At 33.7% G+C, this 21,784-nt stretch overlaps 1 protein-coding gene across 19 annotated transcripts in view; it reads right to left on the bottom strand.

Moving 5' to 3' along the window:
• LOC101441329 (sodium channel protein type 1 subunit alpha) overlaps positions 1–21,784 on the bottom strand; it is a 196,871-nt gene that overhangs the window by 73,451 nt on the left and 101,636 nt on the right. For 12 of the 19 annotated variants that reach the window (XM_071216321.1, XM_071216326.1, XM_071216319.1 and 9 more), the window contains 6 exons: positions 10,902–11,034; positions 8,846–8,926; positions 7,215–7,343; positions 5,453–5,544; positions 4,289–4,558; positions 223–286 (listed from right to left, as the gene is read on the bottom strand). In XM_071216321.1, the coding sequence (XP_071072422.1) occupies positions 223–286; positions 4,289–4,558; positions 5,453–5,544; positions 7,215–7,343; positions 8,846–8,925 (635 nt within the window). In that variant the 5' untranslated portion in view covers position 8,926; positions 10,902–11,034. Of the gene's footprint in view, positions 1–222; positions 287–4,288; positions 4,559–5,452; positions 5,545–7,214; positions 7,344–8,845; positions 8,936–10,901; positions 11,035–21,784 lie in introns of all 19 variants that reach the window. The other 7 variants (XM_058300704.1, XM_058300706.1, XM_058300703.1 and 4 more) reach the window with 2 other exon arrangements.

Here is a 21,784-nt window from a genome sequence, read left to right as displayed (position 1 = left end):
CACATATATTTATCCTGGAGAAATAGCACTTTAGCTAAAAGTATTTCTTCTTGTTTCATAAAGCATAAAATGTTACCTAATATTTAAGTATTTTTTCACTTTATAAGTAATCATAATTGTTACAAATTAGTGTGAATAAAGTTAGTTGGCTCTATCTGTCAGTTACTATCAAAAGAAAAATACATATATATGTGTATACACACACACACACTTTTGCCTTACCCTGCATCAGTGCTATTTCCACATAGTAGTGCATCTGAACTACCCTCCAGGAAATAATAATATCCTATTTGAGAAAAACATAGTTATATGAGGAATATTTGCTTTGTGCAAAACATTCAAATGAGAACAGGAACAAGTTCTATTATTAGGCTTCATTGTGTAATTTTAAATATTTTATATAATTCATTCAAAGAATCAAGCATCTTTCCCCTTTCCCTCCAAACATGAGATATTTTATTAAGGGGATTAGATCTTTGATACTGAAACATATTTTTCCTCATGAATATAAAATTAATGATAATGACAGTTACTAACATAATATTTTTAAAAGATATTTTTCCACCCATAATGAAAAATAAAAAGTTTATTTTGTAAAAATAGATCATGATAGGGATTTCTTTGCTTTCTCAAAACCACTACATATTTCAAAATAAAAGGATCATGCCTTTGCTGGTCTTCTCTACTATTTTAACATTATTTACAAATTTTTAATAATTAATTATAATATGTATTCTACCAACTTCCAGAAAATATCATAGGCAGCTTAAAGAAAAGACACCTACATAATATCAACCACTAAAATAAATCAAATAAAAATGATCTTAAATACTAAAGCTAAAATAACTACTATAGGTGAACATTACATTATCTCAAAATTCCTCTCTCTAGCCACCTCCTGGGCTTCTTTCAAAATCCAGTTGCAGTGTCACTCTTGTGAATTTTTCCTTGTTATTTTCTATATCCTTCCCACTAAAGACTGGCAGAATTAAGAATTACCAGTGCTACTACTATATTTTATATAGAGAGATATATACATATGTATGATATATGTATATACACACACACAATGTACTTCCATTATTATTTGTTATTGTTCTATAGTGCAATTATTTGTTTAAAATTATTGTTCTTCCTTGACATAAGATCTTTTTAAAAAATCTTAGTAGACAAGTTGTAGGTTTACAGAAAATTTTTGCATAATATATAGAATTCCCATATATTGCCCTACTATTAATAACTTGCATTAATGTAGTATGTTTGTTACAATTCGTGAAAGAATGTTTTTATAATTGTACTGTTAACTATAGTCCATTGTTTACAATAGGGATGTGTTGTACAGTTCTATGTTTGTTTCTTTAAAATTTTTATTCTAGTAAAAGATTTCCCCTTTTAACCACATTCAAATATATATAATTCTCTGCTACACCACAACCATTACCAAATCTTTACTATCAACCCAAGTAAAAACTCTATACCACCCTACCCCTGTCCCAGCTCTTATAAACTGTATTCTAATTTCTGACTCTATGAATTTTCTTATTCTGCTAATTTCATATCAGTCAGATCAGACAGTATCTGTCCTCTTGTGTCTGGCTTATTTCACTCAACATGATGTCTTCAAGGTTCATCCATGTTGCTGCACATATCAGCACTTCATTCCTTTTTATAGATGAGTAATATTCCATTGATGTACATACCACATTTTATTTATCCATTCATCTCTTTTTTTTGAAAATATAAAAACATGATTTTATTGGTCATCATAGAAATGCAAATTAAAATTAAAATTTGGTATATATCCACCAGAATTGATAAAATAGAAATAATGGAAAATACCAAGTATTGGCAGGAATGTGAAACAACCGAAGCTCTCGTACATGGCTGATAGGAGTGTGAAACTGGTTGGCAGAAACTCATAAAACTGATTTATGATTATATTATGACTCAGTAATCTTAGTCCTACAAAAATCACCAAGTAAATGTGTACATATCTTCTCAAAAATGTATATGTACAAAAATGTATATGTTCATCTCTTTATGGACATTTAGTTGCTCCTGTCTTTTAGCAATTGTGAATAATACAGCTATGAACCTTGGTGTGTAAATATCTGTTCAAGTTCTTGTTTTCAATTCTTTTGGGTAACTACCATAAAAGTGGGATAGCCAGGCCATGTGCATTTCTATACTTAGCTTTCTGAGGACTCTTTACCTAACTTTCTGAGGAAAGGATCTTAATAGTTATTTCTATATTAGCAGTGTTTGGAACTTTGAATAAAGTCTATTGAATGAATAAGTGAATGGATGATAAAAAGAACGACAGAATAAAATAATCATTGTTGTATTTTGGAGAAGAAATAGTTTTTAGATGCTGAGTTTTCAGTGGGATATATTTCATGCATTGTTCCATAAGGGATATAGAATCACAAAACCTAAAATGCCATTTTAGCTTTTGTGATTCTTTACTCCTTTGTGATGTCTTTATTCCTTTGGTCAGAGGCAGGAAAATTAAGATAGGTTTTCTTAACTTTTAATTAAAATTTTTAAAAGTGAAGGGAATATGATGGTACCTGCATGAGTATTTATAAATGAAACTTAGTCCATTAAGTTCAATCATCCCAAAGCCTTACTCTAAAGAAAATAAAACATTCAGTCTTAATATTTATCTTTAATTTTAATGAATTTAAGTTTCTATTACCTTAAGGATAAATACATTTATTTATATTTGCCTTTGGTGTACAGTCATGTTTTTCAACAAACAATATTTCAGAAAAGGATAAAAATTTTAGATTTTTAGTGCTGAAAATGACTTTAGATATTCTTGATTTATTGCATTTGAATGTAAGAAAATTAGAGTCCAAAAATTTCACTAGAGAGAACAAACCCAAAATGATATTCTTAAGGCTTCCTTGATCTTAGATTTTAAAAAAACATTTCAGGGAGTTGGTGAACTTATTAACAACATACGAAGAAAATAAGGGACATTTCATTTATTGTTCTGACACATATTTTTCTTAATCACGACATTTTTCTTAATCTAGATATTTAAAACTGCTTGAAAATTATTTGTTAGCATATCACTGAATATCATGGAAGATTTAATCTGTACCAATCCAAGGTATTTCCCAGATTTTAACTATTCAGGCACACTAAATATTACTTTTTAAAAGTATGTTATTATTACATTTAAAATTATCAAATCACCAATAGCCTTTTATGACTAATCCTTCATTTCCACATAACTGCTCTGTAGAATTTTGTCTTTTTCTATTTCCTAAGTATCACCCATAACTTCAAAATAATAAAGAAATGGCTATATTCAAGCACATCCAGAATCCAAGTTTTATATATTTAATATCTTTCTTTAAAAAGGACATTTCCCTTCCTCATAATTCATGTTTCTTTCTGCTTTGAAATATTGCTCTTAGCAGATACTAAAATTAAAGATAAAAAAGAAAATTCAACTTACTTTTGTTGTCAGTTTCAAAAGAGAAAGGCTATTAGGTCAATTATTTTTCCATCCTTCTAAAATAGACTACTTAAATATTTGACTATTTTGTCTAAACTCCTGAAATAAAGAAAACCTTATTCCTATAACTTGTCTGATTTATACATTTACTATTATTTTCTTCTAAAGCTTAATTGACTATATTTCTTTCTCTTTGATGTGGTAACTAATTTTCAAATTTAAGAATAATGTTATCTTTAGATATTATTTTATTTCCATAAAATAACAATAAAAGTAACCCACTAAACTATTGGCACCATGAGGCTAAGGACTATGTGTCATTCACTCTTATTTTCCACAAGTGTCCAGTTTCTAATACATAAAAGACATTCTTTAATTATTGTTTAATGAATTATCTTTGTATAATTCATAGAGTTGCAAAGGACTTTCACATATTTTACCTCATTTGATTATCTCAATGACTACAGAAAGCACAGAAACTGAAAATCTTAGGAAAATTTCTTTCTAGGTGAATTTTTTAGCTTCCCACATGGTGGTAAACAGGAAGTGGCATTTAGTAGTCACTAAATGGTAAATTAGAACAGTTATCAATAAAATAATTAAATGCATGTGCAAAACTTTGATAATTAACCAAAGTCTTCTTTAAAATTAGTTCCAGGAATATAAATGATCTATTATGTAAAATCAAGGGGAAATAAATGCCAAATAAAAATATCATGTTTAAATATCTTAAAATAGATAAGTAATTTTTAAAAGAGAGCACAACCTGTTAGTGGATCAAAAATGAAAAGAATAAATATACATAACAGTAATTCTTACTTGAATCTTGAATATATGATTTCCAGTCAAAGTCAACAACAGTTTCGTTTACCAGTGTGCCATTGTAATTCATCGATATATTCCTCTCTATGCTATGTTCCTCCAGGGATGCATTGGTGGGAGGCCATTGTACACACTTATTCCTCAGGTTGCCCATGAAGAGCTGCAGCCCAATTAGGGCAAAGACGCTCAGGCAGAACACAGTCAGGATCATGACGTCGGAGAGCTTCTTCACCGACTGGATCAGGGCCCCCACGATGGTCTTCAGGCCTGGAAGAAAGAAAGTTATTAGTAAAAGATTATTGGTGGTTTGACAATTTTAAATGGAATGAAATAATAAATGTATCATGCAATTTCCTTGAAAAATACAGATTCCATGCATCATAAGTCCAAAAATGGCTGCAATGCTGGTGGAAGAGCAGCTCTTCATGGAAGGCTGTGAGCTTATGGAGATGAACTCCTGGCATGTAATAATCCATTGAACAATGAAATGAAGATCCACATCCCATTACATTGAGAGGAGATAACAGGAGGTTCAATGTCTTCATGAAGCCTAGATTATGAAAAGGGTCATGTGCTTATCCTTTCTGTTAATGAAACTTCCCCCACACTTTCAATAGGATCAGTTGACAGTTTTCTAATGAAATATTTGAAAAAATATTTGAAAATTCCTATTTAAAAGTACAGAACTTTTTTCTATAAAACTGGAGGTGAACTGGAGTATAATTGCATGTTAGAATAATAGATCTTCCATGAACACGCATGCTATTCTTTATTATCTTGTTCCTTTGTTTTTTGTTAGCAATATTAATATTTCCACTGCATTACACAGTAATCAATGACTATAACCAGTAAGAAGTTTAGTTGTATATCCAACAGGAAACAAATCCTTGATACAACTGACACGGAGAAAAAACAACAACATGACCTCTTTAAATGCAAATCACGAAGACTGTGATTTACAGGCTCATGCAAGAAATTGTTAAACTCCAAGGCTGAGGGAAAATGTAAAATCATAAAAACTCATGTCCAATAATAAGAATAATTTTCTGGGAAACATCCTGTCTTATGATTCCCAATTTTCTGTAATACTAAATGTCAAACAAAGCCGCTGATGCTGCTAAGATATGATGGTTCAGCCTGGGTGTTTAATCTAGCTCTCACCTGGAATGACTGAAATAGTTTTCAATGCTCGGAGAACTCTGAATGTTCTCAACGCTGAGACATTGCCTAGGTCCACGAACTCTGTCACATATCTGTAATAGGGGAGTTCATACACAAACACAACGACAGGATACAGAGAGAGAGTTGTAGGTATAAGAAACCTTATGCTTTACTCTAATCACTTCTTACCTGGAATTACAGAAAGAGTTTTCAAAACTTTCAAGACTGAAAGTACAAAGAACTAAAAAATTGCCTAGGTTTATAAATTGTTACATACCTGTAAGAATTAACTCAGAGTTATTTAAGATTTAAGCAGAATTTATATTATTTGTTAGGGCCTTTTATAAAGAACTTTTTGGTGATTTTGAATGATAAATATTTTAAGTAATTTCGAAACTAAAGTCCATCACTTTGGCTTTAACCATTGCCTAAAAAAATATTTCACAAAATAGGCGTTCCTGCTGCCACTCTGGAAAGCAATATAATCAATATCACATGTAATTTAGGAGAATTAAGTAAATAGAAAAAAAAATCTTAACTATGCTGCCAGGGTTTCAGATAGGGAAAAATGCGTGATACCACCCAACACAGAATTAGGCATAAAAGGCAGATTACTTTATTGCCTTTTTGTACTTGATAATTTTTCCCCAGTTTGTATTTTAAATGACTGTTAGACAAATGAAATACAGTTTTTTATGGGGAGTGCTGCCTCTGTCATTACTGCTGGTTTATTATTAAGATAAATAAGTCCAATATCTCTTCTTTGCAGGTGTGGTCAAAGAGGTTGGTGAAGTGGTTCGTCCTGATCAAATATCGAGTTAAGGCAAGACAGGAAGCATTTGGAAGCCTGAGTATATCAACATCCCATCTCCTATCCACCACATTACAGCTCTTGGATGAAAAGAAAGTCAACCCCTGCAGGAAGGACGAGGGCAAGAGGGGCTGGTCTACTTTCTTCTAATCTCTCTACTCCTAAATGGCTTTCCATTTCTTTTTGGGTCTCTTCTTTCTTGAGGATGTTTACCACTAGAAGAAAAGGACAGGGGTGCAGAAATTGTGCATATTACTTAGTGTACCTGGGCTGAATAAGAAATAAGCGTAAGGCTGATTATGTTAAGGGTAAGGAAAGCTATAAAGGGAAAGGAGATAGGAAGAAAATAGAGTTTGGGAGAGAAAACAGAAAGTAATGAAGAGGATGTGTATGTTTCTAAATCTTAAAAAATCCATTAGCTGATGAAAATAGAATTTAATATATTCTATTGCACCTTCCTTTTTTCTATTAATTTTATTTGTCAGAATATATTGATATCAGTAAATGTTTATGCCCTCTTATTTCATCCAGGTAATAAAAGAAGCTAAGGAGAGTGAACGGCTGGAGAGGACAATGCAAATTTGTGGGATCTGTAGAACTGTTTTGGCTTATAATTTTTAAAAGCTATTTTCACAAATGTATTATGAATACACTTGCACTTTCCAATTAGGATGTGTGTTGGAAAAGTGGCATGTATGACATTTGTAGACAGGTGCTTATTAATGTGCAAATTGTAGTTAGCATGAATCATTTCAACTACTGCCAAGACTTTGTGATAAAGTGAAATGCCACTTTGACCTCTCTTATGCTAAATTCAAATCCAGAGCTTAAATGTATACATCACACCAAAATATTCTACAGTTAAAGCAAGTCCATTCATCAAAAACATGAGTACTCATAAAAAATACAAACTATGTTATTTTTCAAGTAAGTTTTTTAAAAGACACTTACGCAAATGTAATGACAGTGAAATCGAGCCAGTTCCATGGATCCCGAAGGAAAGTAAAATCTTCTAAACAGAAGCCCCTTGCAATAATTTTTATAAGTGATTCAAAAGTATATATTCCTGTGAAGGTGTACCTGGAGATAAGTATCCAAAGAATTGATAAAGTAATATTTTTATTTCATATCACTCTATCAATGGAATAGATGAATACTAAGAAAGGAATTTAAGAAGGTTGATTTTAATTTCTTATAAATAAGACATAAGCCTAAATTTAAATTCAACCCCCTCACACACAAGTTGTTTTAAAGTGTCCAAAGAACAATGTAAGAAAAGCATGCTGTACATAATCTATCTAGCCACTGTCTAAAATATCTTGTTATTGATGTGAATGAATAGAGCCTCTTGAGAATTGTCCAGTACATTCACATGATGGAGTAGCCAATCAATAATTTTGCAGAAGCATAAAATGATTTTCTTTTAGAAGACACACACACACACACACCAAAACACAAAAACCTCAATTTTAACGATGTTTTAAGAATGAGAGAACACTGACAAATCAGCCAGTTTTATGTTTTCCCTCTGTTATGTGATAGACTAACTTACTTGGAAAAAGGGCATCATTAAAATCAAGGTAGATAATTCAAGGGTCACAAAAGAAAAAAAAATGTGTTAATTCAGATACATGGATGTTTCCAAGGTTGAAATATTCTACTCAGATTTGGGGAGCGAGTACCATAAAATCACAGAAGCAAGAGAGTAAAGACCTGTGGCTCCTAACATGTTAACTCCAATATTTTAGGAATTCTTGGTATATTAATTTTGTTATTTCCTTAAGGATTTTTGCTGTTTCTTGTTTGTCTCCAGCCGGAAGTCTCCAGGAAGGAAAGAGTTCTAGGGAATTCCTTTGTGGAGGTTTTTTAGAGGGCAGCAGCCGTGGAGTAACAGGGATCACAGCATGGGCACTGTGAGCAGAGGAGGCGATTGAAAAAGACGCACAACTGCTGCAGTGTTTACCACAAAGCCAGCCTCTCTGCCCTCAATGGTTTGCTTAAAATGGAAGCACCATCAGTGTAGTCAGCAATGCTTCCGGTTCTGAAAATGTTACCCTAACTTTCACTACAGTTAGTTCAGTCCTCAGTCTATTGTTTCAAGTTCTAAAATCCCTGAATTTTGTGTTTTTTTCAGCCAATTCTTGGGTCAGGATGCTTAAAACTGATATAGGATTGACACGAAATGGACGTGCCTGATGGAAATGAAAACTTTATAAGGTTTAGCAATGCCTTATGGCATTTGTGATCTGCCCTGTATAATTCTTAACTCACAATTCATCTGGAAATTAACTGGTACAAGGCTCTTTCTGCTATTGCTTTCATCATGTTGGCAGATCCTAAATGACAGGTGATGATGGAATCCTGGTGACTACCACTTACAGGTGAAGGAAAGTGATTAGAACTAACAGCAAAGGTCAATGACTTATCTTTCTGCTGTGTAATTGTGTCTAGAAATGGCTGTGATAAAAATGTTTTTTAGTTTTATTTAGTAGCTGCATTCAGATATAGTTTCAAAATCCCAAACAATGATTATATATATATATTGTTTTCACATTTGGTGATGTAAAATAAGTTGAACTTACTCTACATTCTTTGTCCAGTCAGGAGGGTTACTCAGTGTCATAAACACACAGTTCGTCAAAATAGTGCACATAATTAGCATGCTGAATAATGTAGGTTATTGTTAAGGAACACACCAAAGAAAATCCAAATCAAGTATTATATTATATAGAACTAACACTCAAAAGTGCCAAAGTTCAGTTCAGCCAGAACTCAAGGATCTATAAGCTGTGGAAAAATAATTTAATCTCTTTAAATTTCAGCTTCTGCACTTGCAAAATGAGATAATGTATAGAAAAGCATTATACTGGAATGAGGTGCTGCTTCTTCTATTATTAAATCAATACACTAATCTCTCAGACAACATTAGTGGGAAGACTATGCAACCCAGAGTTGCAGAGTTTTTGAACAAAATGCATTGTCTTGAATAATTCAGGTAATTTAAAGGGTAACTAAGTAAAAAAGTAAATGAGGAAAAGCACGTACTTCTAATATTTTAATTTCTTAGAAAGGTGCAATTTAGTTTAGTGAATGAAAATAATTTGTAGTTAAAAGAGCAGTATGATGATAAGTGTTGGATGACTATTTCGACTGGGTTTATACACATGCAGCAGCACTGGATAAGATTAAAAGTGAATATTCTTGAAGAGCAGTGTTTAAAATATTGTGCATGTAATTAGATTTCAACATAGAAAAGTGATCTTGGACAAGTAATTCAAGTACTTTGTGCCACTTAACTTCTCTGAGTCTCAATTCACTCTTATACACTGGAGCTAATAATACAGAAATCTCACCCTTTTGAGGTGAAGATTATATGAGTTAATATGTGTGAATGACTGGAACAGTGCCTGAATGCTAATAACTATATCTACATGCAACTAAAATGAATCAAGAAAATGTAACAAGATTATAAGGTGAAAGGGACCTTAAAAGCAATTAGTCTCTTCACTACACTTAAAAAACAAAACAGAGAAATAAGGCCTAAGCTCTAAAAGAATTAGGCCTTTGCTTGAGGACTAGAACAGTCCTCTGCCTTCAGATTCAATATTCTTTCCACTACAGTAACAAATAATTTTCATCAAATGACCACATGATGGCACTAGGAACACAAACTAGGATAAGGAAACTTCCATAAGGTTAAAAACCCTGAACATATGACTTTCAGTTTTTTTCAGTCTAAAAGACATATCAAGTCTTTTACTTTTAAAAACAGCATATTTATACTCTTAGGAATTTCTTGCTATCAGCTTAAAAATAAAATGGCCTTTTAAATTTTAGAATTGCTTTCTATTAATAAAAAGTAGTATGAGCTTGTGATGATTGTAATGCCATTTTTATATTTATTATTATAAAAACCATCAAATAAGGCACAATCAGAAGTGAAGAAGATGGTTTTTGCAAATGAATATAAACAGAGGAATTTAGTTATAGAGTTCTTTTTAATACCAATGGGAATCACAATGCCAAATCCCTAAAGACCATTTTGAAATATAATCTCAACTTTCATTAACTTCCAGGATCTTTACTAAGCAGTAAGTTTTGCATGGCACATTCATAATTCAGTGACTTAAATTTGAAATTCAGCCAGTATTGCAGTACTTCCTTCACAGACTTCATTAGGATAGTTCACGAATTAGCTGAGTATTATCCAGACTCCTGACTTTCTCCAGAAATATGCTTAACGGTTTATTCTATGGTAAATTAAAGTGTCTTATATCATAGATATGTCTAAACTTGGCTCTAAAAGTATTTTTTGTTATTAAATAATTCACTGTAAAATTCTATACAATCATAATCTCTGTACTAAGAAGATAAAGAAAAATATGGCCTAGATTTGTAGGACTTAAACCATGTTAGTAATTTTTGAAAGGTAATACATACACACACATAAATATATATAATGTTAAAGACTTCATACTTTTCATTGGCATCTATGATAATTAACTTTAAGAATAAGGTTTATATGACAAGAGAAGATACAAAAGTAGAGCAATAAAAGCTATAGAATATGGATATTTCCTAACTTAATTTATATTTAAAAGCACTTATAGATTATTACAAATAGCTAATATTAATCACGTGAAAAAGGATATGAATGTACCAAAATCTTAATAGCTATTTTCCTAAGAGGATTGAAGGGAGTTAAAATGTACAGGGCAGAGGTGGCACTGAACCGGAAGATGGCCTTCCCTTTATTCAAAACTATAAAAGTCTGTAAGATAGGAACACAACATAGAAGTATAAACGTATAAACCATTTAAACTCTATTGTCTACTTTCTGTATTTGTTATAATGAATTATCCCAATGTTGCATGAGAAACCAGCAAAATCGGAACTTTTAATGTGCACCATGAAGATAAACTGTCATTGGATCCCTTCTTAACTATAGAAGAAATCCAGTGATATCACTTACCTGGTACCTGCCACTTACCTGTAAGTTTATTGAATATAAAATATTTTGGCCAAGAGAATTTATTTTCTAAATACTTTAAATGTCTGAATTAAATAAAAGGCTCAAAAGTGTGCATATTTCTTTTCATTCTAAAAATCTTAAGGCACTACATTCCTTTCATAATGATTTTGCCTTTCCCAATTCAAAAACCTTGAATATTATCATTTAATAGAAATATTATTATTTTTGAAACAAATATTCTGATACCATTTATGCTTATAAAATAAACATTATCACTCTATTTGTAATAGAAAATAATAGCAGCCACCATCAAACCCACTCTGGGATTAGATGTATAAGATCCAATAATTGATTTCTGGAGGCCAAGTTCCTTGGAGAGTATCTCTTGACCAGGAGTGCTAAATTCTGTACTGGTATTTTTGAGTTAGCTGACATATTGAATTTTAATCCCAACTGGCTGCCTATCTCATGTCATTCATTTTGAGCACTGAGGGAAAGCCTTTTCAAAGCCCCTGAATTCATACATTTGAATGGAATTACATTTCAGGAATTAAACTTATTTTAGGACAACTGGCCATGTGCAGACAAAAAATTAAGATGCAAAATACAATAATGTGTCAGGAGCTCTTTGACTCAGTGTTTCCTAAGGTGTTTTCTCATCTTCAGACAGAGCCAGGGGTGGGAGCGAGCTTATTCTCTGTAGATAACATATTGAGGAAGAAAGTTTTCAACCATATTTTATTTAAATTCACTCATTCTTCGGAAGACACGCTTTTCAGCCTTAGGATGCTTATCTGCCTAGATCACATTAGGACATAGCAAGTATTATTTTTATACTTATTTTCTACTAAGAACTGTTGATAAGTGTTTCTTCTCTACATTCAGTTTTCAGGTCATTAAAAGATGTCTCATTTCTTTTTTTATTCCACCTTCAGAATTTTCGAAATTCAAGTAAAGTAATGACCTAAAAGCATTTGTTGAGTTGCTTTTTGAAAATAGCATTTCCTGTCTGATATGTGTAGAAGTGCCCTAAAACAGGACTGTCAAAATGTGGTCCCCTAGTCAGTTCTGGTCTGTAAGCTGCTACCGGTCTGTGACAAGGTAAGTACAGATATGGAGAGTCAGTGCTTAGAAACTGCATGGCAACTTGATATACTCATTTTTATGTCTATTGAATATAATAATACAAAGGGGGATTGTATTTTGTGTCTTTGTTTTTCATTTCAATTTTCTAGAAATTAATTTTTTTGTAATTTATAGGACACTTGGGACTTCAGCTTCACCACAAAGAGTTTGACAAGCATTGCTCTAAATCTCACCTTTGACTCTACATTTCCTCTCTCACCTTTTGAAGGAGTGTGAGTCCAAGAATACAAAGAAAGTTATCATCAAGTCCATTTGTGTGTGTGTGTTGGGGGGGGCGAGTTTTGCTTGTGCTTACTAGGGGAAAAATTACTTATGTCTACAGAGCTTAGACCCTTTTTTCTCTGATTCATTCAGTGCTTCTGTCCCTTAATGACATTGTGAGAGCGTCATAAAATGTGAACAGACTTGTGCTGTGCAAATGCCTTTACCTTAGGGAGTATGAACATCTGAGGGCACAGAAAGGCCAAAAGGGCTGCACCTCCGCCCTAAATATGCCCCACTAGCAAACCTACAGCATACTCCTTCCTTTCCTCAAAAACGTGCCTCATAAAACCTGGCAGAATTAGCAGACCTAGGGGCAGAAGAGCTAGTAAAAATGTGTTATTTTAAAAATAGTCTCCTATTTTAAAATATTACAGCTAATTTAAAAATGGCCACTAACAATTAAAAAAAATGATAAAAAGGAAGAATTTCATAGATGGCTTAAGCCATGGGTTTGAGGGTGAGGTTGGTCAAGATCATAGTGATTGCAGCTCTGTGAACAAAGAAAAGAACAAGGCTCATCCTTGGGAGACTGGACCACACTGAGAAGAGACCACCTGTGACTCTGGCTTCAGCCCAAACCATGAGCAGGTAACAAAGGAAGACGGAAATAGAAAACATGACAAAAAGGGTGGAAGGCGTGGCTGGGGGTGTCAAAAGTAAGGTTGGCGGAAAGAAGGAAAATTTTGCCTTAAGCAATAAAAAGAGTAGGGTTAAGACTCAGACAATGAACAGAAAGAGAACCAAAAAGGGAGTGCAAAGGGCTGGTGAATTTAATGAAAACTACTGCTTGCCCCTGAAGCTGATAAGTAATTCTAAACCTAAAAGTCCTTTCATAGAAGAACAAATATTTTGACCCAAAAGTTAGAGGCAAATGAACATAATTCTCAATTGTTCAAGTCTTAGACTGAAACTTTTACTGATTTTAGGGTGTATTCTCTATATTCATTTAGGAAATTCTAAAAATTTGTAGAAGATTGGTTGTGAACTTCATATTTACAAGATTTATGTGTACAAATGTGCAGATACTTACAATTTGAAGTAATAAATGGATTAATGAGGTTTTACTATAAAACAATGCTCGTTCTTTAATTTTTCACAAGATATTCATATGGACAAGGCATCCTAGCTAGAGTTATGCAGGAAGCTGACAATAAGGCCAATATTAGGTGACCATTTCAATGGACTTTCTTTTGTGAGGGCTTTTTTGCTTTTCTTGGATTGAAACATATAGGCATATCTATGAATTTCGCAGATGTTTCTTTAAAGTATGTATGGATTTATTTTAAACAATTGTCCAATAAAGCAGAAGTATCGAGTCATAGAGCAATCTTATAGAATCTTAGATATGCTACAATTTTTATGTCAGTGAATAAGTTACAACCGGACCTTCAAATTACAACTGATTTGATGTCTATCTCCTTATCTATTTGTATCCATCCTTTTTACATTGCTTACCAGAAGCCAAGTGTTCAATTTACAAGTGTTAAGAACTAATAAACAGACACTTGTCCCAAGGACTCACAGGTACATGTTTCTTCAAATAATGGAATAATGGTGTTGAAGGGAAAGGAGAATCAGAAAGCAACACTATTTACTTACAAAAAACAGTGAAGCATTTCTAGAGTTTTCAAACATATAAACACTCTTCCCCATTTTTCAGATAAGGGTTCAAAAAAGGAAGAATTCAAGGACTAGTTAAGATTCTACTGTACTTAAACTGTATCAACAAACATTATATAGCTTTAAGCATATGACCTGTTAAAATGAGTGTCATTTCTGATTTTTAAAAGAGGATATATTCAACGGCTTATTATAGTGAAGTATCTTAGCACCCTTAAAATACTCTTTTTACAGTCCAAGGCTGATCCGGATTTAGCATGACTGGCTCCAACTCCCAGCACTAAGAGTTTGTCTTTTAGTAGAATTCAGCCATATATATAACTATTCTTAAAATCTGTCCCTGAGTTCCTTCGTAATAGTGCCAAAACCAAATGCCTTTAACTACAGTTCGACAAAGGAATAGAAATGTAAGAAATCCATGAAATCATTTAAACATATATTTTTTTTGCCTCAGAACAGCATGGCATTGTGACTGAATTAAATAGTATATTCTATATACGAAATATCACTTTACAGATATGGTTACAGCGATGTAATTCATTACATATTAGGTGTTGTTCTAGCTTGTCATTTATTTCTTCATATATAGTCACCAATATCAAGTTACATTTATTGAGCAACTATATAAATTGCTAATATGCATGTGCATTGCAGACACATGGAAAGTAACATGAACTAGTTACTTTCTATTAACTGTTTAATACAATACTTTAAAGCCCTGCGCTACATTCTATAGAGAAAACAAAAATATGTATGTCATACTCCTAAGAAGCTTACCAACTAGTGAATATTCAACTATCTTTACTAATAGAAGAAAATCTAGAAGGGTTAGAGAAGGTTTACCCCCACCAAAGATGTTCAGTAGAAATATAATGTGAGCTACAAATCTGAGTCACATGTGTGATTTAAAATGGTCTAATAACTATGTTAAAACATAAAAAGAAACAGGTGAGATTAATTTTAGTAATTATTTTGTTAACTCAATATATCCAAAATGCTATCATTTCATAATGAAAGCAACATTAAAAATTATTGAGATATTTCATCTCTTTTTTCATAGTAAATCTAAGTCTTTGAAATATGGATTTGCCACATTACAAGCACTCAATGGCCACATATTGGGCAGCACAGATCTATACTTAAACTATTTATTGTTCTACTAAGTCACACTCTCTTTAGTAACCATTGCCAGCTAAAAATATTTTCTGATTTTAAGACAAACCAAAAAGGTAATTACATAGAAACACTGTTAAATAAAAACTTATGTAACTCTTAATTAAATATAACTCAATCTTAATGGTGCTGTGGAGTTTTATCACCATGTATAAGCAAGTGTCACTGTGGAAATGGCGACAGAGTTCTAAGTTGGCACAGAATTGGGCTCAACCTTATAGCTCTAAGCTGCTGGCTTGGAAAGAGGTTCTAGCAGGGAGGGGCAGAATGAGAGCCATGTGGCCAGAGGAGTGATGCTTTAAAGGTTTGGGTGTGAAGAATTGCATCAGAGGTCAAGAGATTCCTATTAGTATATACCTCTGGGGACATTTCTCATTCTGGGCCAATTCCATGGCATCTAATTCCACTTTTTTCCTCAGGGTTCTCTAAATGGTCTCACCTACTTCCCAGCTCATTTGATAGCCTGTGGATTTAGACCAAGATTTCTCTCCTTATTCTGGCTCACTGGGGGATGGAAAGCTTTCTCATGAGTTCTCTACTTAACTCTAAAGTAATCATTCATTGTTTTAAAACTTTTCTTCTCTCCTAGTCTCCTTCTGTTTTCCCCCTTACACTAAGGGTGAACAGCTCAGAGAACAACCTGTGAAACTTCCTGCCTGTAGGGAACTTCTGAGCTTTAATATACAGCCTTCATTTTATTACAGATGTGGCCTTGGGCCAGTGATCACAAACCAAAATGCCTGCAGGAGTCAGGCTGTCACTGGTAACTGCCAGTTTTTAGCATGTGAGTCAGTGATGCCAGATTTGGTATTTCAAGAGAAGTATTAAATCTACAAGGTTTTGTGTATGTAATATATATACATATGTATGTGTGTATGTACTCTGATTTATGAATGCACAAAATTCATTCAGAAATTTAAGCAACACTGTGTGACTCCAATAAAACATTCCTTGTCTATTATGGGCTAGATGCCTTAAGGTCAGTTTTTTAATCTCTGCTTTAAGCTCACACAAAGGAGAAGAATTAGAAAACGATGCTTGGGGGCCACTACTGTGTACTCAGAGAAGTCTTTGCAAATTGCTTATTCTTAGGCTATAGCTGGCTGTAACAGGGACAGTGGATAATCCCATAAGGGACCTAGCTGAGCTCTCATCAGCCAGGTTATGGACGACTCTACCAATACTTCAGACGGAGTGAAGAAAGTATACCCAACAGGTGAAATTACAAAGTCTGGAGTCAAATTTTTCAGCCCTATATTATGACCATATACCATAGATCTGGTACACTGTTATATGTTTAGTTGATCTTTCATTAATTGGAAAGGACTAATTTGAGGCCCGGATTAGTTGCAAACTTGTCTGAGAATTTTGAGCAAATTTTTCTACCTCAATTTCTCCTCTGAATGGAGAGGATTTTAATAATATCAACCTCAGGGTTGTTTTGAGGATGAAATTAAATAAAACGTGGAAATACCCTTAGTGAATTCTAAAATATGATAGAATTATAAGGGTTAGACTTTTAAAAAGGTGTCTGCATGTCCAGTGCTCAAATATGCACACAAATGAACACTCCTGTTTCTCAAAGCAGAGCTGATTTTTCATTGGCATTGTTCTGTTCGGTATCTTTCCTCTCAAATTTCCTATCTCAGAAAATGATACTACCAGGTTGCTCTTGTTTGACACCTAAATATCACACCTCCAAAAGAGATACCAAATCCATCCATTCTTCTCTATCTCTGCTGTCAAAATTCTAGATCAAGCCTCTGCAAAGACTCCCAATTTCATTTCCCGTCCCAGTTAGTTCAATCTGCTCTCCCATAGAGAAGCCCAATTGATCTTTTAAAAATGTTAAGTGGACCATGTCAGTCCTCTACATAAAGCCTTCTGAGGCCTCATTTTGCTCTTAAAATAAACTTCAAACTGCTCAAAATGTACTAAAAGCTGCCCTTTATCTCTCCCCAGGGCCACTTCCTCAACCTTATGTAGTCTCTTCCTCTTACTTATTACAGCCCAGTCACGTTACATGTCTTCTCATATGCTGTTCTCTTCCCCTGGAAGACATTTTTCTCTCCTAGTTTACCCTTCAAACCCCAATTTAAATGCCATTTCATTTCCTTATAATGGTTTTCCATGACATCTCAACACAAAAGAGTTTCCAAGTTTTATTTTTTCTCTCTCTCTGTGTGGTACTTTTTCATTCATAGTACTTAGGATAATTTGTAATATAAATTCAGTTTTGTAATTGTTTATATCTGATTTCTGCATTAGATTATGAGTCATATAAGTTCAGGCACCATGTTGTTTTGTTCACCCAACATCTAGAGAGCTACCTGACACAGAACAGATGCTCAAGAAATCACTGTAGAATAAATTAATGAAGGCAGAACTTAGTGATAGGGCAAAGAATATTTTCCATGGAATTCAATGTGGAAATTTTTATTTGGTATGGAAAAATTCAGCACATAATTTAATTTTCCTGATTCTAAAAAACTGTTAGAATCTAGTGGAGTAAGTAATTTTATAATTATTTTAGGGTCTCTATTTTTATTTTGTTTTGTTTTCTTTGAGGTACTGGGTGCCGGGAATTGAACCTGGCGCCTCAGATGTGGAAAGCTGGTGCTCAACCACTGAGCCAGATCACATTTGTTTTGTTTGTTGTTTGTTTTTGTTTTCTCAGGAGGCACCGAGAACCAAACCCAGGACTTCCTATGTGGGAGGTAGGAGCTCAACCACTTGAGCCACATCAGCAACGCTGAGTCTCTAGGTTTTAGTTTATACAGAGGCAGGGAATGCTCCTGACTAAGCAGAAGACAGTTAATATGGAGTGATATGTCAGGTTTGGGAAATACATCCAGCCAAGGAGAGCAGAAGTATGGTTTGCAAAACAGCATGAAGAGAGGGACAGGAATAGTAGCTATAGGCTTATTTAGATTCTACCAGTACCTTCTCTTTTCTAATGGTCTGACATTAGAGTTCTAATCATGGAACTGACAGATTTGGTTTTAAACCTACTCTCTGTTACTTAATAGTTTTTTGATCACAGGCAAATTACTTAACCTCAGTTTCATTACTTTTAAATAAAGATAAGAAATAAGTTGGAAGGACATGTGAATTAAATACAAACTGTAAATATCCTGATAAATACTACAAGTAGGGGACAGCTATTGTTTTTTTTTCCTGCCTAACATCCCTTCTTCTCTAACAGGCTCAATCTCTTCCTTTTGCAGAAAACCTTTCCCTCATTCCCTGCCATGTGGCTTGGGCAGATCTCCAAGGCCTGTGATGCAACACTGATCTGGCCACAGGGATTAGTTCAGAGGAGGCCTGTGATCTGAGGAGAACCAATTCTAGGGTTTTTTCTTGAGTTTTTGAAGAAGCAGCAAGCTCTTTCTCTTGGGGATTACTCGGTTATAGGTTATAGGATGCTAATTTTGTGCTGCCGGTGGCTCTCTCTGCCATCTTGTGGAAAGAACCAGGAAGAGAATACAGCCAGCATAGAGAAAGCAGAGTCAGAAAAAGGAAAGGGGCTATGTCCTGATGACCTTTTTAGGCACTTGAATCTGTCAATTATGAAACTAGATTCACCGCACACATTTTTTTCTTTTTCCTGCAAAAACTAGTATCTATTGGATTTTGGTCACTTTCAATTAAGCTATTAAAGGAGGTGCTCAATAACTGCTAACCATTATTATCAACATCATCACCTTGGGACCATTTCTGAGCAGAGACCAGAAGGTGAAGAAGGAAAAAGGGGCAAAAGGAAGAAATATCAACCTGCACGGGTGGGGAAAAGAAAGTTTTGGAAGGCAACTATAGGTCCTTAGCTGGATGGGAGAGCCTGAGGTGACAGGTAGTTCTAGAGGAGTCAATATGCAAAGAAAATTGTAAATTGGGGACTGTCCATATGACAATTTATGGAATCATAAGCTTTTACCTATCATCTACTTTTCCAATTTTCTATTAAATTACTTTTGCAAGAAAAACTCCATATGAAAGAATCAGGCAAAGAATACATTTTAAAATGGACACATTTCTACAGTCCATAATTAACAAAACATCCATTTTATTACCGATCTGAAATACCTCATTCTATTTCCAGAAAAATGTCACATTGAAAAAGGTTATTTCCTTCCACGGTACTAATGAGTCATCTGTAATTTTAGGAAGAACATGGTGAGGGAAAATTTGTTGAAATAAAGAGTGGGTGAAAATTTTGAATGTATATACAAATGGTGCAAAATCAACCCAAGCTATCAAAGGAAACTGTGAAAAAAATCCCACAGGGAAAAAAAAGGTGTATTCACAGGCTAGAATGTGCTTTGCTATACAACTCAAGTAAATAAACAAACAAAGGTACCCAACCTGGAATCATGTTCTAAAAAACAATGGACCAGGGCTAACATGGTGTGAAAATGTCTGTGACTGTATTCTGGAAGCATTATTTCTTTATTCCTTAGTTCTTACCTTGGAATTCTGAGGTTTAAAAGTTTTGAGATTCTAGAAAGCAACTAGCACTTCCAAGTGCCAGGAATGTTCATGAGAGAGTTGCTACCATTTTTTCTGTTGCTACTGCAGTATCACTTAACATGGCTAAACTACTTTAAAAATTTGAGTATAATTTTGAACATTATATAATGTGTATATTTTAAACTGTGGCAAAGAGGATACAAATCTGTGGACATATGCCATCTGAAAACATACTATCAGCAGGCACGTTTCCCTTAGTTCGCTGGCCCTATCTTTTAAAAGAGCAGTGGTTTTGTATCACTTCTATTCAAATTAATCCCTTATATGTAAACCACTGTACTTCATCTTAAAACATAATAAAAACAATATATTCTCCAACCGTTTTTATAGTCCACTGACTTTTCAGAAACTACTTTTGAAAAAAAACTGGAGACTCTGTACTTCAAATGTACAAATGTGTATACTTCCCGACTTTTTGGTCCCTCATATCAGCACTGTTGGGAATCTCATTCTAAGAGGCATTTTCACTAACGACAGTTACACCATTCTGGACCCTTTAGCTCTACTGGCAGTACTGTCTATCTTCTGCACAGTTGTTATGAAGATCACCCTGCCAATACCAGACACCCAAGTCACTAAAATAAAATTACTTGTGAAAAATCAAAAGAAATACTCATACTTTTAACAGGTTAAGATATTACTAAGTGTTCCAAATTTAATCAGAGAAAATTAATTCAAAATTAATTAGCTCAGCAAATTAATTATTACTGTTCAATAATGAAACACTCCAATTATAAAACTTAAGACTAGAAAACAGTGTACATAAAATTTATGGAAAGTTTTAAAACATAAACATACAAAAGAAGAAAACTGCAAACACATAGCTCATTCATGTGTTCTAAGCATACCATGGAAGTTGTTAAGGATTTCAGTCCTGTAAGAAGTTTCATTTGTAGTGCTGTTGAATGACTTATATTCTGAAGTTGCCTGATGTCAGCTCAATATGAATGAAATGGATATGCCTTATCTTTGGAAAATCTCCTCCTAACAACAATATTTCGCACGTCAGATTGTTCTTGCACACTGTGATTTTTTTCCAAAACACCAAAATGTTTTTTGCTTCCTCACATAGTGTACATTTTAAGATAAGGATAGAAGATGTTAAAGGCAAATTTGGACATGAATCTAACAAAGTTTATAAGGGTTACCTCCGCACAAGGCTCTAGCTGGCTAGTCATTCCATCAGAATTGGTCTATTACCCTAAGTTTTAAGATCTTTCCTTTAAATATTTTGAAAGGGTTTATGTAATTTTTGTTTTCCATCTGCCTTATATATTGTTACATATCACTCATTGTAACCCAGTTGTGAACTGTTTGGGGAAATCTCCTCCAAACAATAACTCTTATAAGGATGAAAGCTCTTTAATTAGATGAAAGAAAATGATTGGATACCCTGGTTTTCACATGCAGAATCGCTGCCCATGCCAACATGGATTGATTTGGTCCTCAGAATATTTATCTATTGTTTTACAAATAAGGACACAGCATATGACCCCGGAGGCTAGATTTAATCCCTATTTGATGAAAGGGTCGACTGTGCAGTTGCTTTAATAATTTGTACATGGTGGTTACTCCAAGAGAGGTTGGGGTTGGGTTTCTGGGCAGCAAAAGCCCTGGTGAGGATGGAGCCCAGTAACCCATCATAGGAGTAGCCTCCATGTCTGGTGGTTGTAAATAAAGTAACGTACTCCACAGTGTGAATGAATCAATGCTTGGAACACATTAGAGTCTTTGCCTCAATAACAGAGTAATTTTAAATAGGTAAAATAAAAGCAAAATAGGTTAAAAGGTTTAAATCGTTTGATTACCTATATTTTTA

This window comes from Dasypus novemcinctus, chromosome 7 (genome assembly GCF_030445035.2).
Source record: "Dasypus novemcinctus isolate mDasNov1 chromosome 7, mDasNov1.1.hap2, whole genome shotgun sequence".
In the NCBI taxonomy this organism is placed as follows: domain Eukaryota; kingdom Metazoa; phylum Chordata; class Mammalia; order Cingulata; family Dasypodidae; genus Dasypus; species Dasypus novemcinctus.
The sequence above is the reverse complement of the archived record's forward strand: the minus strand, read 5'-3'. Positions and strand labels throughout refer to the sequence as shown.